Source organism: Pan troglodytes, chromosome 2, assembly GCF_028858775.2.
Source record: "Pan troglodytes isolate AG18354 chromosome 2, NHGRI_mPanTro3-v2.0_pri, whole genome shotgun sequence".
Classification (NCBI taxonomy): domain Eukaryota; kingdom Metazoa; phylum Chordata; class Mammalia; order Primates; family Hominidae; genus Pan; species Pan troglodytes.
This window is the reverse complement of record NC_086015.1, coordinates 21156767-21179252: the sequence shown is the minus strand read 5'-3', so window position 1 is coordinate 21179252 and position 22486 is coordinate 21156767. Positions and strand designations below refer to the sequence as shown.

Below are 22486 nucleotides of genomic sequence, written 5' to 3'. Positions count from 1 at the left end.
AGTAGTCCTCTTTTATCTCACATATTTGGCTTTTGTATAACCATCCCTTTGAAAAAGAAGGTTTATCTGATTCAAAGTTGCCTTTTTCCATGTGTTTATATTGAGACAAACAGATTCTGTTTGTATAAAGATCTACTTGGGTTTTAGGTATTCAAGATGCACTTCAGTGGCTGCCACCAGAGCCCTAAGCAAAAATTGAAAACTTGGAAATTTGTGTTTTTATATCCCTGCATATTTGCCCAGCAAGTGCCCTGGACTGCTACACTCTTAGGACTTCCCCATTAACTATACAAGTTAAAGGGCCCCAGTCTCATCGCAGTCTTTATTACAGTAATGTTCCTGCTAGAGGAATAAAATGTTTTGAGAAAGAGGCCCTCTTTAAGCTCATACTTTCCACCAGCTGTTCAACACCTCACTGCCAACAGGCTGTGCCTACATCCTCTAAAGCGTGTCTTCTAAGTTCTGCCTACCCAGTTTGAGTTCCTTTGCAAAAGAAAATAAATCCATTCAGGTAGGAATGACTGCTGAGTATCAAAGCTCCCAACGGCTTTTGTATTTTAAAATAAGTGGTGGCTAATTCAATTTAAACTAATGCATGGAGTAAATAGAGGAGAAGTTTTTAAGCCAAGAAGCACTGCATTCCTTGTGCCCTTGGTCCACTCTGGGCTGTCAGCACCCCAGTTGGTAGCCACTTGTAAGGCGAAACACAGGCCATAGGTTGGCCCTCTCTTTTTACAAGACTATCAAACTCTGGCTTCGGTACAGTTCTAGACTCCGCTCATTGGGGTTTGTGTCTGCCACAAACTAAAAAGGTTAATGGTGGCCTGGCGCAGTGGCTCACGCCTGTAATCCCAGCACTTTGGGAGGCTGAGGCAGATGGATCATGAGGTCAGGAGATCGAGACCATCCTGGCTAACACAGTGAAACCCCATCTCTACTAAAAATGCAAAAAAATTAGCCAGGCATGGTGGCGGGCGCCTGTAGTCCCAGCTACTTGGAAGGCTGAGGCAGGAGAATGGCATGAACCCGGGAGGCGGAGCTTGCAGTGAGCCGAGATCACGCCACTGCACTCCAGGCTGGGCGACAGAGTGAGACTCCGTCTCAAAAAAAAAAAAAAAAAAAAGTTAATGGTTCAGTAGAGTAGACCGGGACCATATAACTTTCTTATTCCAGTTACTAGTTTGTAAATTCCTTGGAAGCAAAGCCTCTAACTTTTGCATTCATCTGAGAGTACTGAATTTAGGTCCAGAGTGGATAGATAATTACTTAAGGTCCCGTGACTTATTAATGGCAGGACCAGGAATAGATCTTATGTTTCCTCATGCCATATGCTAAGTTAGTGTTGTTTTCATTCTGCCACTATTTCTGTTGTCTATTGCTGCATAACAAACTACTCCAAAATCTAGTACTCCCATCATAGGTCTGTGGATCAGGAATTTGGGCAGGGCTCAGGCTCTTCTTCTGCTCCACATGGTATTGACTGGGTCACTTACTGGGCTGGCTTCAGCTGGCTTGGGCTGAAAAGTCCAGAAAAACTTTATTCACATGTCTAGAACTTTTGAGCTTCTCATGTGCCCTCTTTTTCTCTATGTGTTCTCTCCTTTCTTTCAATATTGTAGCCTAAACTTCTTTACAGCATGGTAGCTTGCTTCTAATGAAAGCAGAAGCTGGCAGTCCCCTTAAACTAGCTCAAAATTAGAAGTTTGATTTCGGCTAAATGCTCTGGATCAATGCAAGTCATAGGCCCGTCCAGATTCAAGGACAGGGGGAATACATACTACCTCGTAATGAATGAAGCAACATGCAGAGTCAGGGAGGGAAGAAATTGATGGTGGCCATCTTTGGAGACTAACCTCAATCATTATTAAACAGCAGATGTAGCCTTCTTTCTCTAATTCCTACAGTTTCCTGTGATAACGAGGGAAATTCAAGCCTGTTCAGAAACAAGTGGGAAAAAGAGTAGAAAAAAAGCCCTGAAATGCCCCATCCTTGTCTACCTTAATGCTCAGCTGCAGAGTTAGGAAGACAACCCCACCTCTCCAAAATTACTTCTAATTATCCTTTGGCTAAGCTTCTTGTAGTATTTGTTCTTATTTGAGTATTGGAGGAGAGGCTGCTACACTTGTAGGATATGTAAAGAACATGGTTAGTGCTTGTAAATCCTACAGTCGACATTTCACAGTAATTTGTTTTTAGAGCTGCTACTTTTATGTCTATTTTCTTTTCTTTTCTTTTTTTAATTTTTTTTTTTTTTTTTTTTTTTTTTTTTTTTTTTTTTTTTTGGAGATAGAGTTTTGCTCTGTCGCCCAGGCTGGAGTGCAGTGGCATGATCTCGGCTCACTTCAACCTTCACCTCCCGGATTCAAGCAATTCTCCTGCCTCAGCCTCCTGAGTAGCTAGGATTACAGGCACTCACCACCACTCCCAGCTAATTTGTTGTATTTTTAGTAGAGATGGGGTTTCACCATGTTGACAAGGCTGGTCTCGAACTCCTGACCTCAAGTGATCTGCCTGCCTCTGCCTCTCAAAGTGCTGGGATTACAGGCATGAGCCACTGCACCCAGCACTACTTCTGTTTTCTGTGTCAAGTGTTTCAATGCCTATTCCTACGGGCTAGTTCTTCAGGCAGCAGTTAAAAACAATAATTTGCAGTGCTGCATGTACGTATTGTTAAAATGGGATACATCTACAAGTAACCTTTTCAACTATTAATTTCTATGCACAAGTCAAATTATACTCATTCTCAAAGAGAAAGGATACCTTAGTAGGTTTTTTTTTTTCCTTCTTTTTTAGTGATACAGAGGATTCTTATGCAAAAGGACAAGTAGATCTAAGACTGGAAAATCAGTTTTCTAGCCTACTCCAGCCCTGGCAGTATCCTTTCTTGGTATCCTAGCTAGCTTTGTTTAGAGTATGCTAAATGATGAGGATTATTCTTTTTCTCTTAAAAAAAAAAAAACTCCCATAATCTTCCAAATTTCCTTGGGAAACTTTTTGCTTATATTATCTTTTCCTTAAAAAAAAAAAAAAGAAAAGAAAAAAGGCTTCATCCTTTTGTTACAGTTCGATTGTTTTTAGATAATTTAACTTAGATAATTATTCAACCCAGAGTACTTTTTCCTAGAAACAAACAAATAAATGAAGTATTCTAGTGTCATATCAAGAGAGAGGAGCAACAATTTATGGGCTGCTGAGGCAAAACTTTTCCAAGCGCTTTAGGAAATCTCACATTTTAAGAGATTATCATTGTCTAGAAAATGATGAGCTATGTCTTTTTTTTAATTATTTTTTTCATTTTTACAAAGTCTAGGTTCCAGGCTTAGAGATTTGTCTTATAAAAAGGGAAATCTTTGGTTTCTCAAATGTGTGAAAAAAACGCAATGTTTTTGTACCAGCTGCTTAGGAAGTGTAGTTCACTGAAATCCAAATTGCCCTCTTAATTTGTGTTGCTCAATGCTTATTGAAGACATATTGTGCACTTTTTAAATACAAGGTTGTATATGCAAATATTTGCAATGCAAGATTGTATATGCAATCTAACTGTAACTTTACACATGGCCTAAAGCTAGAATTCAATTAGAAAAATCCAGACGTTTAAAATTTTCCATTTTACCCTTTTTTTATTTTGTTGGTGGTGGCAGTTGTGATTTTGTTTTTGTTTGCTATTTAGATTTGTCTAGGTTTAAAAAGGTATCATGCTTCTTTAAACTAGTCTAGATCATTTAGAAAACTTTGGAGATTTTATTTGACAATCTCTAAAAAATTTCCATATGTTTATCCCTTTATTTTAGGAAGAAGAATTAGAAGCCCAAATTTCCTTCCTTCAAGGGCAGTTGAATGACCTGGATGCCATGTGCAAATACTGTGCAAAGGTGATGGACACTCATCTTGGTAAGTGAATTACTTTGGCCCTGGGAACGATTAGAGTCATCACAATAATAGCCACTAGCATTACTTTGTTCTAGGCCTTGTGCTAAGCTGTTTACATGAATTACCTTATTTAATCCTTACAACCGCCGTATAATAGAAGTACTCTTACTCTCACTCTCTACATTATATAGATGAAGAAACCAAGGCATAGAGGGATTAAGAAAATGCCCCAAGATTATATCATTAGTAAATCGAGTGGAAATTCAAAATCAAGCAATCCGATTATAAGCTGGATGCCGTGGCTCACAGCTGTAATTCCAGCACTGTGGAAAGCCAAGGTGGGAAGATTTGAGGCCAGGAATTTGAGACCAGCCTGAGCAACATACTGAGACCCTGTCTCTACCAACACAAAACAACAAAAAAAATTTTTTTAATTAGCTGGGCATGGTGGCACGTGCCTGTAGTCCCAGCTGCCCAAGAGGCTGAGATGGAAATATTGCTTAAACCCAGGGGTTTGAGGTTGCAGCAAGTTGTGATTGTGCCACTATATTCCAGCCTGGGTGACAGAGTGAGACTCTTTCTCTAAACAAAAATAATAAAATAAAAAATTCTTTAAAAGCAATCTGACTACAAATCTCAACTCCTAGTATATTGCCCTTTGTAAATGTCTACTTACCTCAAACCAAAATGAAATATTGAGTTTTCAAGATCAAATAATCAGCTATACTGCTGTGCCAACCTCTCAGTAATCACTAATGTGATGATTATTTTGACAATTCTTTGTTTTTTTATAAAAATGTGTTTTTTAACCACCTGCCTGAAATGCATGACCTTTTCTTACTTCTGACTGTGCTTATATTCTAAGAAATGTCCCAGTTTGAAGTTCACTTTGCATGTGGGTCATGCATGTCACATTGGAAAGTCTTCAGGCACTGCTCTGCATTTGTAAAGGTGCTATATCTCGTATTAGAGATACCTTATGCTGACTCATGTATGAATCACTTCAGTAACTCCATGCTGCTTACAAAAGTTTTTGTCATGCACCACTTTACCATTTTTTTAGCCCATTTATGGACAGCCTTTGTTTCTTCACTGTTCAGTGTCTAAGATTGGTAACTTATGAATAAATTAGGAAATTAAGACATGTACTCATGGAAATGGCCAATGTGCTGCTCTGTAGTGTGGAGAAATGGCAATACCAGGTATTATAAGAAATCAGGATGCATCCCACCTGTGAGGAGAAACCAAAGAGAATCCACCAAGGCATCTGGGGCCTTCGTCGGAGGTAAACTCTCTGCCTTCAAACCCCAACAAGCTCTAAGCCTTTACAAGTAACAACGGCTGTCATTTGGATATAGCCTAAACCGTACTGGCCTCAGTAAAATAATAAATGTTCTCTTAAAAGATTTGGAGAGATGCTGATCTAAGTGGCTGGCTGCCTGACAGTGTCTTATTAGCAGCTGGCTGGGTCCTGTTCTACCCTCAGCCGTATTCCTACCATCTCAACCACTCCTGCAGGGAAAGGGCTCAAGAGGGAAAAACAGCAGGAGAAACCCTGGTAGATGATTGATAGGGTAGTATCTCTCATCACAGCAAGAAACATTACCCCTGTCACATTTGATCCACCTCTTACAGACTCTATTAATAAGCTGCTTGAAGATCATTTTTAAAAATTCATATAGACCTATAACCAAGTCGCCAGTTCGGTCGCTTACCACTTGCAGAGTCCAATTAACAAGAGTGAGTTCTGGTATAAGGAGACTTTTTATTCCATAGCTTAGCTTAGGGGAAGAAGTACAGACTTCTGCCCTTAAAGATACCACCTCACTTTGGGGACAGAAAACAAAGGCTTTTAAAGGGGGACTTGGCATGAACAGCAAACAGGGAAGGAACGAGCAGTTAAAGGTCTGTGTCTGTGGCTTCATTGCCTTATCTTCCAGGTGGTTAAGCTGGCGCCAGCACAGGCAGAGCTAGGTTGTAAAGTGACTGTTGTCTGAGATACTCTCCAGTTGTGGGGAGAGTTTCATCTCAGGCATACTGGAGGTTGCAAAGTGACTGTTGTCTCAAAGAAATCTCTGGGTGGGAGAGATTTCCAGTCCTGGAGCTTCTAAGCAAGCACATAGTTAGGTAAGCTTGCCCTGTAGGGAGTGTCTGGTAAAGGGCAGGTAAAGGTTGCGTTTAAAGAGCTAGGTAGGAAATGGAGAACAAGGCAAAGGGAGGAAAGAGAAAAGAAGAAAATAATAATTTAAAAAAAAACACAACTCATTCTCTTTCTCTTAGAAAAATGGGGGTAATAAGCTACAGACCTAATTTTACATGAATCTTATATTATCTAATATCATTGCACTTTAAAATACACCAAAAAGAACTAATAAACAGATAGCTTATATAGTTGTATATGACTAATTATGGTTACTTGTTTAAATATAATTTTAATTTTAAAATGAATGTGTAGTTTTTGCTTTTCTGGCTGCTTGGATGACCTTTGCGTTACTTGACTTTAGTTTTCACCAAAGTAAGAGAGCAAAGAAGTGATGGGGAGAAAGATTTACTGGAACTCCACAAAATCCTGCTAGGAAATTTCCAAGTTGTTTGGTGCACACAGCAACTTTTAAAGCAGCTTTACTTAAGCCTCGGAATTTTCAAACAGCTTTTGCTCTGACTTTGGTCTTTCAATCAGCACTGAAAGAGCATTTTCTCATTGCATGGGAGGGGGAAAAACTTTAATTAAAATGGAAAGAAAAGCCTATACCAGCTGTGAATTTTCAGCTAACCACAAAACTAGATTTGTTTTTGTGTGTACGTTTCACTTTCAGCCAGAACTCGTTCACATAGCTGTTGACTTTTTTTTCCCTCATATAAATAGCATGACTGCGTTTTTAAAGTGGGATTAAGGGATGCTACCAAGAATTCCTGGCTCCACGGCCCACAGATGCATTTCAATTCAAATGCACAATATAACAATGGTTAATTAAAAGATGCTCCTAGATCGTAGGCAACTTTGATTCTAAGCAAAGATTCAAGGAAAACACGAAGATTAAGTTGACTTGATGCTCTTGATTTGTTTTTTAACATATTATGGCTTCTTAAGAAATTATTTTAATACCCTTATTTTTTCCATAGATGTGTTTCTCTTTCTGATTATTAAAGGAGAACAAAATTGGAAGGACTAAGGTGTTCATTAGTAAGGGATTGAATATAATATAGTATAATATAATTCAATCTTTATAAAGATTAAAATATTAATATAAGTAGATATTAGTGATAGATTATTAGGTGATAAAAACAGATGGCAAAATGGTATATATTTGGTATGAAAATACTGTTAACAGTGGTTGCCTAGGTAAAAGGAAGGTTATAGAGGGACTTTCCAAGGGACCTAATCTTCTATGCTTAGAAAATAGAAGACATGCCCTGAAAATCTGTGGATGGCTTCAGTGCATGTAACTAGCACTCGGGGGTCAACCTGTATACGTAGCAGGCAGAGCCAGCTGTAAGGGTGGTGAAGTGGTGTCTGAGAAACAGACAACCTCATGAGGCATCAAACAGATCTAGGGTTGAACCCAGGCCCTGTCCCTTAACTCAGCCTGCTTATGAATGTGTCCTCATATGTCGACACATATGTACTTGACATTTCCATCTATCTTGCCAGTTCCTTGCCAAAAAATATTTTTAAACCCTAGTATCAGGAATGGCCCAAAGTGGGTATTAAACACAAGTCATCTCATCTTTCCTTTTAACTCTTTAACTGTCTCTTCTCAGGGAAGAATCTGAGAGACTCTTCCAGCCCATGGCCGTAGAGCTGAATAATAACTTGTCCAGAGTCTACAACTGGTTAGTTGAAAAGCTGGACTAGTACCACATTTCCCAGTACCCAACTGAATATTCCTCTATCAAATGATGCAAAACGATGCTGGAATTTGGGATGTGCTAGTTCTAAGATGAGGTGTGTGAGCTCCTTGAGCAAGAATAGCTATGTCAGAACTTAATGATGCCTCTGGGGCACTTAGTGACACGAGGGCCACTGAGCCTCCATTATGCACTGGGGTACAGGCTACCGAGGTGGCTGTGAGAGCTGTCTCAGAAACTTACTCTAGGAGGTACTTCTCCGGATCCTTTCCTAATGTTAATTATTTTCACAAAGTTCCATTCATATCGAGAGAACTCCATCACACCTTATGTTTTCTTTTCTTTTCTTTTCTTTTTTTTTTTTTTTTTTTTTTGGTGTAAATGTAAGGGGTACAAATGTGGTTTTGATACATGGATATACTGCACAGTGGTGAAGTCTGGGCTTTTAGTGGAACCATCACCCAAATAGTGTACATTGTACCCATTAAGTGATTTCTCATCCCTCACCACCCTCCCACCTTTCTGAGTCTCCAGTGTCTATTATTCCACGCTCTATGTCCATATATACACATTATTTAGCTCCCACTTATAAGTGAGAACATGCAGAATTTGACTATTTCTGAGTGGTTTCACTTAGCATAATGGCCTCCAGTTCCATCCATGTTGCTGCAGAAGACATGATTTCATTCTTTTTATGGCTGAATAGTATTCCATTTTATATGTGTAGCACATTTTCTTTATCCAGTCATCCATCCATTGCCGGACACTTAGGTTGCTTCTCTATCTTTGCTATTACTATATCGCCCTATGTTTTTGTCACACATGCAATAAGTATCTTAAAATGTCAAGTACTATTTAAGGCTGTTTTTATAACTGATAGCAGAACAAATATAGAGAAAATCCTTTCAGTTAAAAATTATTTAATGACATTTGTTCAAATGGCCCTTTAATTATAGAGATAATAAAATTGACAGGTTAACAGTATTTCCTCACAGTTTTGGAACCCAAAACTAGAAGGCCATTTGTGTTGCCAAAACTACCAAAATTCTAATTTTATTACCTCCAAGTGATGGAATTATTTGAATTCAAAGGTTTAGAGACAGGAATTGAAAATATGTTTTATTAAACCTAAACTTTTCCTGTCAGCTTTAGAAGAGGTTTTTTACATGTTGATTTTTCTGTTGCTATGGTTACTCTCCTTCTTGTCATCCTGACAGTGAGTTGAAAGCCATTGACAGTATTAATCTCTGTGGCTGAGCTTAGGCTATTTTTAGATATGCCGTACTTCACACATAATTGCACGTGGGTGAGCAACCTACGCTAGTCTGATCTGTGAGCAGCTGGGCTGAGCTGCCAGCTGTTTACAGGGAATACATGAGCTGCTTATCCTTCTGGGCTCTAATGCCCATACCCTCCTGCTCCCAATGGAAGTGTTTCCATTCATCTGTTTGGTATTTGGACACCTTGGTTTCCAGCAGCTTGCCCTTTCATTGATGAGTCATACAGATAATTAGATGGTTAAATGCAATTAATCAAGGAAAATTTGATTTCCCATGCTTCTGTTGAGAGTACTGTAGCTCGTAGGATCGTAGAATATTAAAGATGTAAAAGCCCTAGAAGTCAACCTAGCTGTTCTTTATTCGCAGATGAAGAAGCCAAGGCCCAGGAAGGGTGAGTGACGCAGCCAGCTAGCTGGCAATGAGAGTCCAGACCTGAATCTAGTCCTTGGCTTCTCTTTCACTGATTAGTCTACTGAGGCCACACTTGAATCAGCAGTAGGATTTCAAATCTTATGTTATTTTATTGCACCCATCGTAACTGATTTTGTACTTGTCATAATATTTATGCATGAATTAGCTGAAAAAGGAGGCCGGTTTTGAACATCAGTTTATTTGCCTCCATAAGAACTTTATAAACTTAATTTTCTGATGTTTATAAAAACAACTTTCAATGAATATCTTTGGAAATGTTCAATAGGGCAATTAACAAATGACATTTGAAAAAGTGAGGAAGAAAATGTGATCACCAGACAGCTTTCTCTCTGTCAACTACACTATGAAAAAAGAGTTTCATGATTATTTTTAAGAATTTTAAATACACTTTTTATTGCGGGTAGCAGAGTCCTCTATAGGAGGAAAAGATACAATTCACCTGAAGATCTTGTTAAAAATGAAGATTCTGGAGTCTGATGTTGGAGGCACGTGCCTGTAGTCTCAGCTGCTGGGAATGCTGAGGTGGGAGGATCACTTGAGGCCAGGAGTTTGAGGGTGCAGTGTGCTGTGATCCGGCCTGTGAATAGCGACTGCCCTCCAGCCTGTGCAACATATCAAGATGACGTCTCCAAAAAGGGAACCCTGACCAGCATGGCCATGCCTATAATCCTAGCACTTTGGGAGGCCGAAGCGGGAGGATTGCTTAAGCTCAGGAGTTCAAGACCAGTCTAGATAACAGAGGAGACCCAGTTTCTATTAAAAAAAAAAAATTTAAAAATTAGTTGGGCATGGTGGCATATGTCTGTAGTCCCATCTACTCAGGAAGCTGAGCTGGGAGGATCACTTGTGCCAGGAGGTGGCAGATGCTCATGCCACTGCACTCCAGTCTAGGTGAGAGAGCGAGACCCTATCTCTAAAAAAATAAAATAAATAAAAGAGAACTTTTGTTCATTGTTGGTGGGAACATAAATTGGTACAACTACTATGGAGAACAGTTTGGAGGTTCCTCAAAAACTAAAAATTGAGCTAAAAATATGATCCTGCAATTCCATTCCAGGGTATATACTCAAAAGGAAAGGAAATCAGTATATCGAAGAGATATCTGCACTCCCATGTTTTTTTAGCACTGTTCACAATTGCTAACATTTGGAAGCAACCTAAGTGTCCATCAACAGATGAATGGATAAAGAAAATGTGGTACATATAAAGAATGGAGCACTAGGCAAGGCACAGTGGCTCACGCCTGTAATCCCAGCACTTTGGGAGGCCGAGGTGGGTGGATCACGAGGTCAGGAGATCGAGACCATCCTGGCTAACATGGTGAAACCCCGTCTCTACTAAAAATACAAAAAATTAGCCAGGCGTGGTGGCGGGCGCATGTAGTCCCAGCTACTCAGGAGGCTGAGGCAGGAGAATGGCGTGAACCCAGGAGGCAGAGCTTGCAGTGAGCCGAGACCGCGCCACTGTACTCCAGCCTGGGCGACAGAGCGAGACTCCATCTCAAAAAAAAAAAAAAAGGAGCACTATTCAGCCATAAAAAGAATGAGATCCTGTCATTTGCAACAACATAGAACTGGAGGTCATTATATTAAATAAGCCAGGCACAGAAAGACAAACTTTTCATGTTCTCTCTTATTTGAGGGATCTAAAAATAAAAACGATTGAACTCATGGAGATAAAGAGTAGAATGATGGTAACACAAAGAATAAATGCTTGAGGTGATGGAGATACCTCATTCACCCTGGTGTGATTATTATGCATTACATGCCTGTATCAAAATATCTGATGTAACCCAAAAATATATACACCTACTATGTACTTGCAAAAATTTAAAAATAAAAAAAAAAAAATTTAAGATGCCATCTCAATAGGATTCCGATGCAGTAGGTCTGATGGTGGGACCTGAACTTCTCCATTTCTAGCAGACTTTGAATGACTTGCTGTTACTGGCCCTTGACAGATTCTGAGCAGTAAGGAGTAAGAGAACTTAAATTATTTAGACATGATTCAGCTAATATATTCATAAACATGTTAACATATTCATAACCCTGTTAACATATTCATAACCCCATGCTTCAAACATGCATGCACCTAAACTCTGGGCAGAGAGCCCACTACCTCCCCTAGCATCCTGATGTAGCCTGCAATCCTCTGAAATTCAGAAGTTCTTTTTCAGCCTCCATCACCTTATTCTAGTTGAAGTTGTTTCCCCCTGGTTTTATTATTGGAAGACTTGCAACAATTGGTCAGCGTCTTCCTTATACCAACCCTATACCTATTTAGAAAAACTTAGCAAACTACACACTAGCTTATCCCTCTTCAGGCCAGAATGCCACCACTCCAATAATAGGGCCCCAGTACAGACTGTCCAACTTTCATCATTTTGCTTTCCATTTTCTGGTTCTTTCCCTTTTTCTTATGTGCTTTTCCACAGGAGGAACCCAAATTGAATTATTTTCTTTCTTTTTTTAAAAAAATTTAATACCAAGTCCATCATCTTTGGTAAACTTACTCTGACTTCAAAGTGTATTAGCATTTTGGTTTCTCTGTCTCTTTTAACTGCTGGATGTAGATATTGCAAGCTGTATTGAAGGGTGACCACAGTGGCCCCCAGTGGCTGCCTTGGCATTGTAGCACTCCCACAGGGGGTAGCATTCCCACTAAGGACATCCTCACTTAGGCTCCGAGCTTTTCAATGATGTCTTTATTCTTCTAATTCAGTAAGGAAGAGACTTTTCTGGTTAGTAATAGTTCTGTTGGATTTCTTTTCTTTTTTTTTTTCAGTTATACTTTAAGTTCTGGGGTGCATGTGCAGAACATGCAGGTTTGTTACATAGGTATACACATGCCATGGTGGTTTGCTGCACCCATCAACCCATCATCTACATTAGGTATTTTTCCTAATACTCTCCCTTCCCTAGCCCCTCACCCCGCAACAGGCCCCAGTGTATGATGTTCCCCTCCCTGTGTCCATGTGCTCTTGTTGTTCAGCTCCCTCTTATGAGTGAGAACATGCAGTGTTTGGTTTTCTGTTCCTGTGTTAGTTTGCTGAGAGTGATGGTTTCCAACTTAATATCTAAATAAAAGTCTGATCATTTCTAACAATTATAGTCATACTTGGCAGCTTTGCTATGGAGGCAAGACTATTATAGAAGACCAAAATACCAACTTACCAGCCTTCCCAGTTTGAAAGGGGCAAATGTCCTTTGTGTCATTCATTCCTGGTAGAGCATTTAACACAACAGTAGGATGAAGCTTATATACTTGTCACATACAATAGCAACTGCCATTAGTTCCTATGTGCCAGATTGAGTGCCAGGTACTTCACAAACAGTATCTCTAATCTCCCACTAAGTCTGCAAGTTGAGAGAGAGTATCCCTAGTGTACAGTGGAGGAAATTGTGACTTAGCATGCTCTGCATACTTGGTGGGAGGTTACACAGCTAGATAATAGCAGAACCAGGCAGGATTCAGTCCCAGCTCTGTCTGATCCTACAGCCTGTTTTCATCCTTTCATACCAGGCTGCCTCTCCACGTTCTCCAATCCCAACTCTCTTTAGCTAATGATCCAATAGCCACAAAACCCATCTACCTCATCGTCTGTGGAAACAGGCTTACTACGGGTAGCTCAAGGGCTTTGGAGCCACCACGAGCATCTCATGCTGAGGACAAGAGCATATGAGCCAGGGGAGGTGCAGACCAGGATTTAAAGGCTGATGTTCATTGCCTTGGACCATGTTTACATTCTAGCTGCAGAATGGCACTTAACTTTTACTCGCTCCTCATGTCAGCAAAACCTTTATGGCCTGAAATTCACAACATATATATTTATCTTAAGCCCAGTTCAAAGAGTCTTACTTGACTAAATGATGTAATTTTAAGGCAGTCATACCCAAACTGCTGTCCTATCTTTTAGCTCCCAAATAAGGGCATGATGGCAAAACCCCAGATTATTTCATATTACTAAGGCATCAGCTATGTTTCTGTTTTTATTTTTAGAAGTACATATTCTGGCAAAGGCATCTAACCATTACTGGAACTTAGAGACCTTTCAAGTTTAAAAATATGTGTAAAGTCTCCTTTTTTGGTTGACCCTAATGTTATAGCCATATCATGATTATGACAGATTTTACTGGGAGGTGTCATGCTTCCATGTTACTCTCTGGCGCACAGGGTGATAAGTGCTAGGAGAATAATATGCCAAATAGTAGAGATCAGTAAAGATTCAGAACTCTGTGCCACGCTTACTCAGTTCACTTAAGAGAACTATTTATTGGCCTCAAGAATTGTCTTTAGTGTAATATGCAAATTTGCCTAGTCTTACCCTTAGATTTTCCTAAGTAATGTTCCTCTCCCAGTGCTGAGTTTTGGGTCTTCAGCCATTCTGGCAGCTGGATGCCAAAGAGGATCCTTGATTATATTTCTGTGCAATCTTCATTTTGCTTTTTAAGAAAATTAACTTGGCTCTTAATAGACCATCAATGAATGTTAATTTCTCTTCACCTGCCCCTACCACTTCTCAATCTAAGATCTGGTTAATCATATTAGTATCTCTTAAATCTTCATCTGGGAAATATCTCACCTACATTTATTCCTTAGGGGATAAAAATCAGCCCTAGTGGTAGCACGAAAGCCCTTGCCTCACATTGGTCACTTAGCCAGTTACCTGCTCTCTCATGTAAAAACAGGTTCTGGCTGGGCATGGTGGCTCATGTCTGTAATCCCAGCACTTTGGGAGGCCGAGGCGGGCGGATCACAAGGTCAGGAGTTCGAGACCAACCTGACCAACATGGTGAAACCCTGTCTCTACTAAAAATACAAAAATTAGCCAGGCATGGTAGCACACGCCTATAATCCCAGCTACTCAGGAAGCTGAGACAGGAGAATTGCTTGAACCCAGGAGGCGGAGGTTGCAGCGAGTCGAGATTGTGCCACTGCACTCCAGCCTGGGCAACAGAGCAAGACTCTGTCTCAAAAACAACAACGACAACAACAAAGACAAAACAGGTTCTAGGGGAATGGTGAGGTGTGGAGTGGTAATCTGAAATTGAGTTCAATGTATATGTAAAAGTTAAGTAAAATTTCAAGGTAGGGAGAGAGAGCAGGAGAGAACAGACCTTTTCAGGAATACCTAAAGTGATACATAGCTTCACATGAAGAAAACCAGGGTCTCCCCCAGAGTACTAGTGATTTCAGAAACATTAGCAAGGAGCAGTGGGGTTTTAAAGTGATAAGAATACTTTGAATAGAGCACCATATTTAGAACCCAAACACCTTGAGCACCATATTTAGAACCTAGCACCTTTGGTGCCAGGTAGAACAGTGCAGTTTCAGGAAACATTCAGTCTCTGAGCCTCATCATTGAATTCTTGTCCAAGAGTGAGAGATAAAGCAAGAGGGACCCAACAACTAGGTGCTATTGGAGGGAAGACTGCTAATGGGAAGCTGATGCTTAGACGTGGTAAGTTTGAGGTGGACTTTGAAGAAAAGGCAGGACATGTCATTATAGGGAAGATGGGAGGGACTTCTAGAAGGGGGAATGGATTTGCAAGGACACACAGAGATACACACCATGTACTGGAGGTTGCATGATGAATTTGATGTCTTCTCCTAGGGTTTGGACAACTATGGCACACACCCTGTGCACAGACATCCCTTTGTCAATGTTCAACAAAAGCCAGTAGTGACAAATGACAGGTCTGCCCCTCTCTCTGACTAATGGCCACCTCTTAAGCCACTGTCACACTGGGCCTGCCTCCCTTAATCCCACCTCTCTATTTTATCACAGCATGCATAGTTCCTCTTTAGAGTCTACTACAGTCCCTTATATGAGATTGTTAAAGATCAGGATATCTAAATTCCTATCAGAGATGAGAAAGCCTCAGAAAACAGAATCCAGATATCTGAATATTTAAGGTACCAAGGGAGGAGGAAACATAGTAGGCAATAATAGTAATTGCAAGACAGTATGCAGAAATAGAAAGCTGTGATTATCTCATCTAATCCTCTCAGCAACCTTCTGAGATATGGGTATTACCCCCATCTCACCGATGGGTTTAGTGACATACAGAAGATCATATCTCAGGGTCATCAAAACCTAAGCCCTTTGGTACCATTGCCAGTGCTCCAAAATGCTCTCTGATAGAAATGATTGTACAATCTGTTGTGCGTATAGGTAACTGCCTGTTTCTGGCTGACCTCACTTTGATCAGTTCCACCATGGAATAAAAGGCAGTACATCTCAAGGCAATCAAGTCAGTGCCAATATCCCATCCTGTGCCTCTGCATATCTCTGGTGCCTTCATCAGTGCCATACAAATAATCATGGAGCTCAGGAGTCTGAAAGATCTGAAATCTAATCCCAGTTCCACCACCTTCAAGTCATGAGACCTCAAATAACAGACCTGGCATTTCTGGGCTTGGCTTCCTTTTCTGTAATATGTTGACAGTTCTCATCTAGAAGTGTTGCTGAGATAGTCACTGAGGTAACATGGCACATACAAATGAAACGACTGGGTGCGGAGCTTCCATAGTGGGCTTAGGTGTGGTGCTAAGCACTTGATCTGTGCTGTCTCCCTGTTTCTTCACAGTCGTCCTATGAGGAGGGTGCTGTTATTACCCCTCAGGCATAAGAAGGTTAAATGCCTTGCCCAGTTCCACCTCTGTTAAAGCCAGATGTTCTGCTTTTGTCCCCTTTCTACTCACTAACACCCTCACCACCACCAAATAAGGCTTATGTTACCTTTTGCACCAGCCATTTAAAACATTTAATTGAAAACACTTGTATTCTAGCATTGAAAAAAATCAAGTTTTTAAGAAATTGAAAAAGTGGTTTGTTTACCATTTTCATTACCCTGAGAGTTCGAGATCTATTTTTGTGGCACTACATTTCATTAAAAATAGTGGCATCACCATGGGATTGTTAGGTGAATGAGATTTTCGTGTGTAATTTCCACAGAAGTGGTTATGTGACAGTTTCCCCTTTAGTTTCAGTGCTCCAACATTTATAATATATAATACTTAAATGTGAGGAGATTATAAAGAGTGTAATCTTCCTTTTACACAGAAACAAAGAGAAAGAGCCTTTATAGCAAAATTTATTCTGCCTTTGGCTATGAGGAGAATTGTGTATTACGTTGGAAATGTAAACATTTTATCTTAAGTCATGGAAAGACATCATTATGTTTTTCTACTTTTACATGCAGATGTAACTTACTTAAAACAGTAGATTTGTTACTAGGAGGTTATATGTAAGTAGAATGTTTGTAAATGCCACCTTATATAGGGGAACTGTTAGGGAAATGATTTACATGGTCAGTACTCTTAGTAAAATGTATATTCTTGTACTCAAAACATTTAACAGCCTCTGAAGGTGCCCTTTTGTTTTAATTTGGATTTACCCTAGATTTCTTAAAGTGAGCCTAGTCAGCTTAGTTGATTAAAAAAAGGTTTATCCCTGAAATTAAGTGAACAGTTCATATGTACATGGGTTTTCAGGGGAGACAGTCATGGTTTTCATCAGATCCTAGAAGGTGGTCCTTGACTCAGTCCATAAATTAAGACGAAAGAATTGCTAGATGAGGGTATGCTGGTGGTGATACTACAGCTCTGAGTTCTTCCCTCTTCTTGGGTGAACCCACTCTGCACTGCTTTCTGTAGCTGTGTTGCACATCAGGCCAGAGCATTGTATTCTGCATGCAGGACAAGATTAGTAGGTTGCATTGTCTTTTATTGAAGGAACTGGATGCTTTTCATCCTGTGTAACAATTAGGCAGTCTGGCTGCTGTACTAGGTCCAATATTGTCTCATCCAAACTTATGGTGAGACACCTGGAACCTGTGAATGTGACCTTATTTGGAAATGGGGTCTTTATAGATGTAGTTCAGTGAAGATAAGATCATACTAGATTAGGGCTTACCCTAATCTAGTGGCTGGTGTCCTTATAAGAAGAGGGGAATTTCGATAACAGACATACAAGGAGAATGCCGTGTGATAATGGATGCGAAGACTGGAGCGATGCATCTACAAGCTAAGGAATGCCAAGGATTGTTGACAACCACCAGAAGCTAAGCAGAGTCAAGGAGGAATTCTCTAGAACCTCTGGAGGAAGCATAGCCCTGCCAACAGCTTGATTTCAGACTTAGCCTCCAGAACTGACAGAAAATACATTTCTGTTGTTTTAGGCCACCCAGTTTGTAGTACTCTGTTACAGCAGCTCAGAAAATGAATACAGCTGCTAATAACATAACCTCCATCCCCCTCCAAAAAGTAGACAAATCAAGAGGTTACTTTTTTTTTTCACAACTGAAAGAAGCCCATAGGTAGACAGTCTAAACAGGGACAGTGGCTCATGGCGTGCTCCAGGTGCCTCCTTAAACTGTGATCCCTGTCACAGCTTTTGTCTTCACCACCACTCCTTCTCAACTTACCCCCTGCAAGCACCACCACTTCCACTCTTGAACAGATGGATTTGTGAGAGGCTCACAGCAAAACAGGACATGACTAGGACTTCCTGGTTCACAGGTTTTTCGGGCAATGTGGCCAAAATGATTTGGGAAGATCTTGCATAGACACTGATACTTCTGTATTGGGATGATAAGTCTATGTCCCTAAACTCACGTGTGCCGAAATTGTGCTCTAAAACTTCATCTCCACCAATGATAATCAAAGGGCTTGAACTTGCCAGTTAAAGGCAATTCAGTCTCTTACAGACTAACCATTTTTTTCTGAGCAAATGCCCACACTTAGTTTCTCTACTCTGTCTCTTCTCCCTGCCAAGATGATGCCAGGGTTCTGGGATGGGCTCACATCTCTCTTTGGTGTTTGAGGAAGAGTTTCTGAGTGCCTTCTAGGTCCTTGCCTCTAAAGAGAGCTTTGTGTTCCTGTACATTTCTGGGTTTCATTTTCCACTAGAGCCACTGACTGCCCTGTGTGCCCATAGACTGTGACCTAAAGGCCGTTGGTCCTTGTTCCTCCTGGCCATGGGCCCCACCATTACCTTGGGGGCAGAAGCCAGGCAATGTGGCCACATCTTTTCGTTTTAGGATGTGTTCCACAGCAGACTATCAAAGAGGCAAGCAGGAGACAAAGGTCTAGTTAGGAGAGCAAAAGAGCTTACATCGGTTTCTGCAGATTCCCCCTTTGTGCTGGCCTCTGCCCTATGGATATGACCTCCAGGGGGACTTTCTTTAGTTCCTTGAACCCAAAAAGCCCCCTGTTCTTCCTCCAAATGTCCTGATGCTCCTGACTCCACTTGCTGAGCTTCCTTTGGGGGCCTGGGAGCAGTTCCCTTGCTGCCCCCACCTACCCAGTGGGAGCTGGGAAACCTGAGCCCATCTCTCAGCTCAGCAGAGGCAAAATCCATTTCCCTGTCCAAGCATCCAGTGCTGTGTGCCATGCTGCCTCTCACAGCTCAACCTGAAAAGCCATAGCAGTCTTGTAAACAAGGTCATCTTTCTCAATCCTCTAAAACAGGGGTTCCCACTCCTGGGTCATGCACCAGTACTGGCCCGTGGCCTGTTAGGAACCGGGCTGCACAGCAGGAGGTGAGGGGCACGTAAGCCAGCGTTACCACCTGAGCTCCACCTCCTGTCAGATCAGAGGCAGCATTGGATTCTGGTAGGATCGCAAACCCTATTGTGAACCGTGCATGCGAGGGATCAAGGTTGTGCGCTCCTTGTGAGACTCCAGTGCCTGATAATCTGAGGTAGAACAGTTTCATCGCGAAACCATTTCCCCCACCGTTTGTGGAAAAATTGTCTTCCATGAAACCAGTCTCTGGTACCAAAAAGGTTGGGGACTGCTGCTCTAAAAGACCTACAGAACTGGTTCTTGTGAATTTTCTGCAGTTGCTTATTGTTAATGTCTTGTTGAATGAATTCTATTTTGTTTTTTTTTTTTTTATTGAGAGAGAAGAAATTGTTACAGGCTTTTAAGGAAACCAAAAACATTTGCTCTCTAATTATATCTGTCATTCCATTCCCATTCAACTTGCTTTCTTGTTTTGGAGCAGGCCATTCTAATAGCCAAAACTACAGTCAAGTTTTCTCAATAAATAAACGCTGTTGCTTTTCTGCTACAGTATGTAAGAAGACTTATCACCCTGGTTTATGAATTTATTCTTATTGAAGATTCTAATAAATTGTCAGGCTGGAGACATGTTGATGGTATCAGTCATTGCCCTGCCCCTTACTGGAAATACTTTTTGGAAATATTTAGAATAGTAGTGTTTTGATATGCAAGCTCCAAGTGTGTTTTTTCATGTTCATTTATTAATTCATTCCATCAGTCAGTAAATACTTATTGTGTACCTGTAATGCACCAGGCATTATTCTGAGGGCTAGAAATAAAGCTCTGAGCAAGAACACCTTGGAGTTTATATCCTGTTAGGGGGAGATTGACAGTGAATAAACCAGCAAATACATGCATCAAACAATGATAAGTGCTTATAAATACAGTGAAATGATGGTATGGTAGAGACTGGAGAGTCACTTGGGGGCTTCTTTAGTCTGGGTGGGCAGGAAGGCTGCTCTGAGGAAACAACACTGGAGCAGAAAGTTGAACAATAAAGAGAAGCCTGTGCATAGATTTGGAGCAAGAGCCTCCAGGCCAAGGGCACAGTGCACTGGTTCTGCCTCTGCCGATGCGGGGCATTGAGCAAGTGAGGAGTGGTATATTAGCCCTAGTAGCTGTACGGGGCCAAGCATGGAATCTAGGAGTCCCGTAGCAACTGGAACAGTCTTAAGTGAGTGACTAAGAATGTAGCATGGAAGACATTGTAAGTGGGCATTTTTTTACGCCACAAAGAATAAGAAAGCAGATGTTAATGGAGGGTGAACATACTCACTGTAGTGATTCTCAAATCGGTGTATCTATCAGCATGTTTTTTAAAATGTGTTTTAATTGTGCCCTCCTCCCTTCCTCCACCAGCACATCCTCTTGTACTTCCCCGGGAGACTAGGCTTTCCTCCCAACCCCGGCCCCTTGCGAGAATGCTGCCTCAGAACGCCACAGTTCCTGATAGAGCTGTGTGCATCCTGCAGGCACTTGAAAGCAGGGAAAGCTAAGGACCACTGAGTGTTTAACATATCAACAGGCAAGCAACTTAGTGCGATGCTGCGCCTGATGGTCAGAAGCTGGCTTGGTGGGTCCCTCAGATCAGGCCTGGAGGAAAGACTTCTCATGTGGCGGCTAAGTCTCCTAGAGGAGACTCCATAGACATTGTCATCTAATGACAATCTGTAGTGCCATGAGTTTGGACTCTCATTTTTACTATTATGTTGAAATGGCAACATGTTTTACTGTTATGAATCCTTAAAGACAGTTTCTTTATTAATTTCAGTCACCTGGAAGGAATCGGTCTTTAGAGAGAGGTAAGGTAACATCATTGACCCATGAGGCTATACAGGAAGCCCAGGCTGAAAAGCTTCCTCCTAGAGATTAGATGAATGGCCCAGGCTGTCAGCCACATCATGTCAGCAAGAGGTACCCAGATCTCTTGTTGGAAGTGAAGACACATCTGTCATGATGAGAGTACATTCATGGAATGTTGGAGGGGAGGCTGTGTGTACCAGGCCCGGTGCTGCCCTCTCCACTCAACCCTGCAGCTTCCCCATCCGCAGTTTGCAGAGCATCTTTTGTGGGAGTAGTTGCTGTGAGATTTGGCAGAAAACTTCCCAAGCCCGTCTGAAGTTATGATGTGGCAGCAGGTAGGTTATGCTCAGAGCATTGGTTATAAAATGTCATTTTTCTATTTTCAGTAAATATTCAAGATGTGATATTACAAGAAAATTTGGAAAAAGAAGATCAAATTCTGGTTTCCCTGGCAGGATTAAAACAGGTATGTGCATTGCTCTGACACTATTTCTTTGTGTCCCGCCTGCCGCGAGGAGGGCCCCCCAGGGCATGGAGCACCATGATGTTAGAGCCAGCATCCCCCTAACCCTCATTTCCTCCCAGACAGAGCCCCTTCTGCATCACCACCTCTTTGTGCCCCCGCTGCTTCTAACAATTATATCTGACTAGCTTGCGACCCACGCTGGTTTTCCATTTCCCACACCACTCCTTCCTCTTACCAAACCCATTCTGTTTGTTCCTTACCCAAAGCTAGTGTGGGTAGACCAGCATCATGTTCAGTCATTCATCCATGAATTCATGAATATTTTTGGAGCACAAGTCATAATTAGGACCTACAGCAGGCCTCAGACCCTCAAGGACCACATTGACCCAAGCCTTGAAGATCTAAATGAGACATAAATGTCAGTGAAAAAGAGTATGCTGTTTCCAAATGCCTACCTATGCTGTGAACAGTCCAGCTCAGGTGGAGCCACTTTAGTGACCAAGGTGTGCAGTGGGGGTGGGTGTACAGGCAAATTGTGCTTCCTGTTTTAAGATAGTGTTAAGTATGTGACTCCCATATGTGACCCTGTGAGAACCTGGCTATTAAATGTCCTGACGTTTTTCTTGCTCACTGCTAAGCCAGCAGCTGTGATAAAATTAGATTTTTTTCTCATTATTTGTTTCTTATAGTAAAATATTAATATTCATACTATAAAAAATGATTGATGACAAGGCTAGTTCAAATGTCTGAGAGATTTAGCTAGCATCTGAAAACAAACTCATCCATTTTTTTCATTTATTTTCTTCTTCTTTGAAAATAGATCAAAGACATTCTAAAAGGTTCCCTGCGTTTTAACCAGAGCCAGCTAGAGGCCGAAGAGAACGAACAGATCACCATTGCGGACAACCACTACTGCTCCAGCGGCCAGGGCCAGGGCCGAGGCCAAGGCCAGAGCGTTCAAATGTCTGGGGCCATTAAACAGGTACAGAAACTCTGATGAACATGTTACATTAACTCAAAGGGAGCACATTCACATAAGTTCCTCAAAGTTAAGAATACACCCTACCAAAGTTACTTCAAATTACCATGTATGAAGTTCAACTGCGGAGGTGCTGTGTACAGCTGTGCAGGCTGTGCACTCTGTGCTGCAGGGGGTGCCATTCACAATGATACTGGTAAGACAAGTGTCTCCTAGAGTCGTGCGGTGCGTGCCCTA

General features: G+C 41.2%; 1 protein-coding gene across 50 annotated transcripts in view; it reads left to right on the top strand.

Moving 5' to 3' along the window:
- The window catches only part of TBC1D5 (TBC1 domain family member 5), a 584007-nt gene that overhangs the window by 552094 nt on the left and 9427 nt on the right, over window positions 1–22486 (top strand). For all 50 annotated transcript variants that reach the window (XM_054680417.2, XM_001161410.8, XM_009444995.4 and 47 more), the window contains 3 exons: window positions 3792–3891; window positions 21191–21270; window positions 22091–22252. In XM_054680417.2, coding sequence (XP_054536392.1) covers window positions 3792–3891; window positions 21191–21270; window positions 22091–22252 — 342 coding nt within the window. The remainder of the gene's footprint in view (window positions 1–3791; window positions 3892–21190; window positions 21271–22090; window positions 22253–22486) is intronic.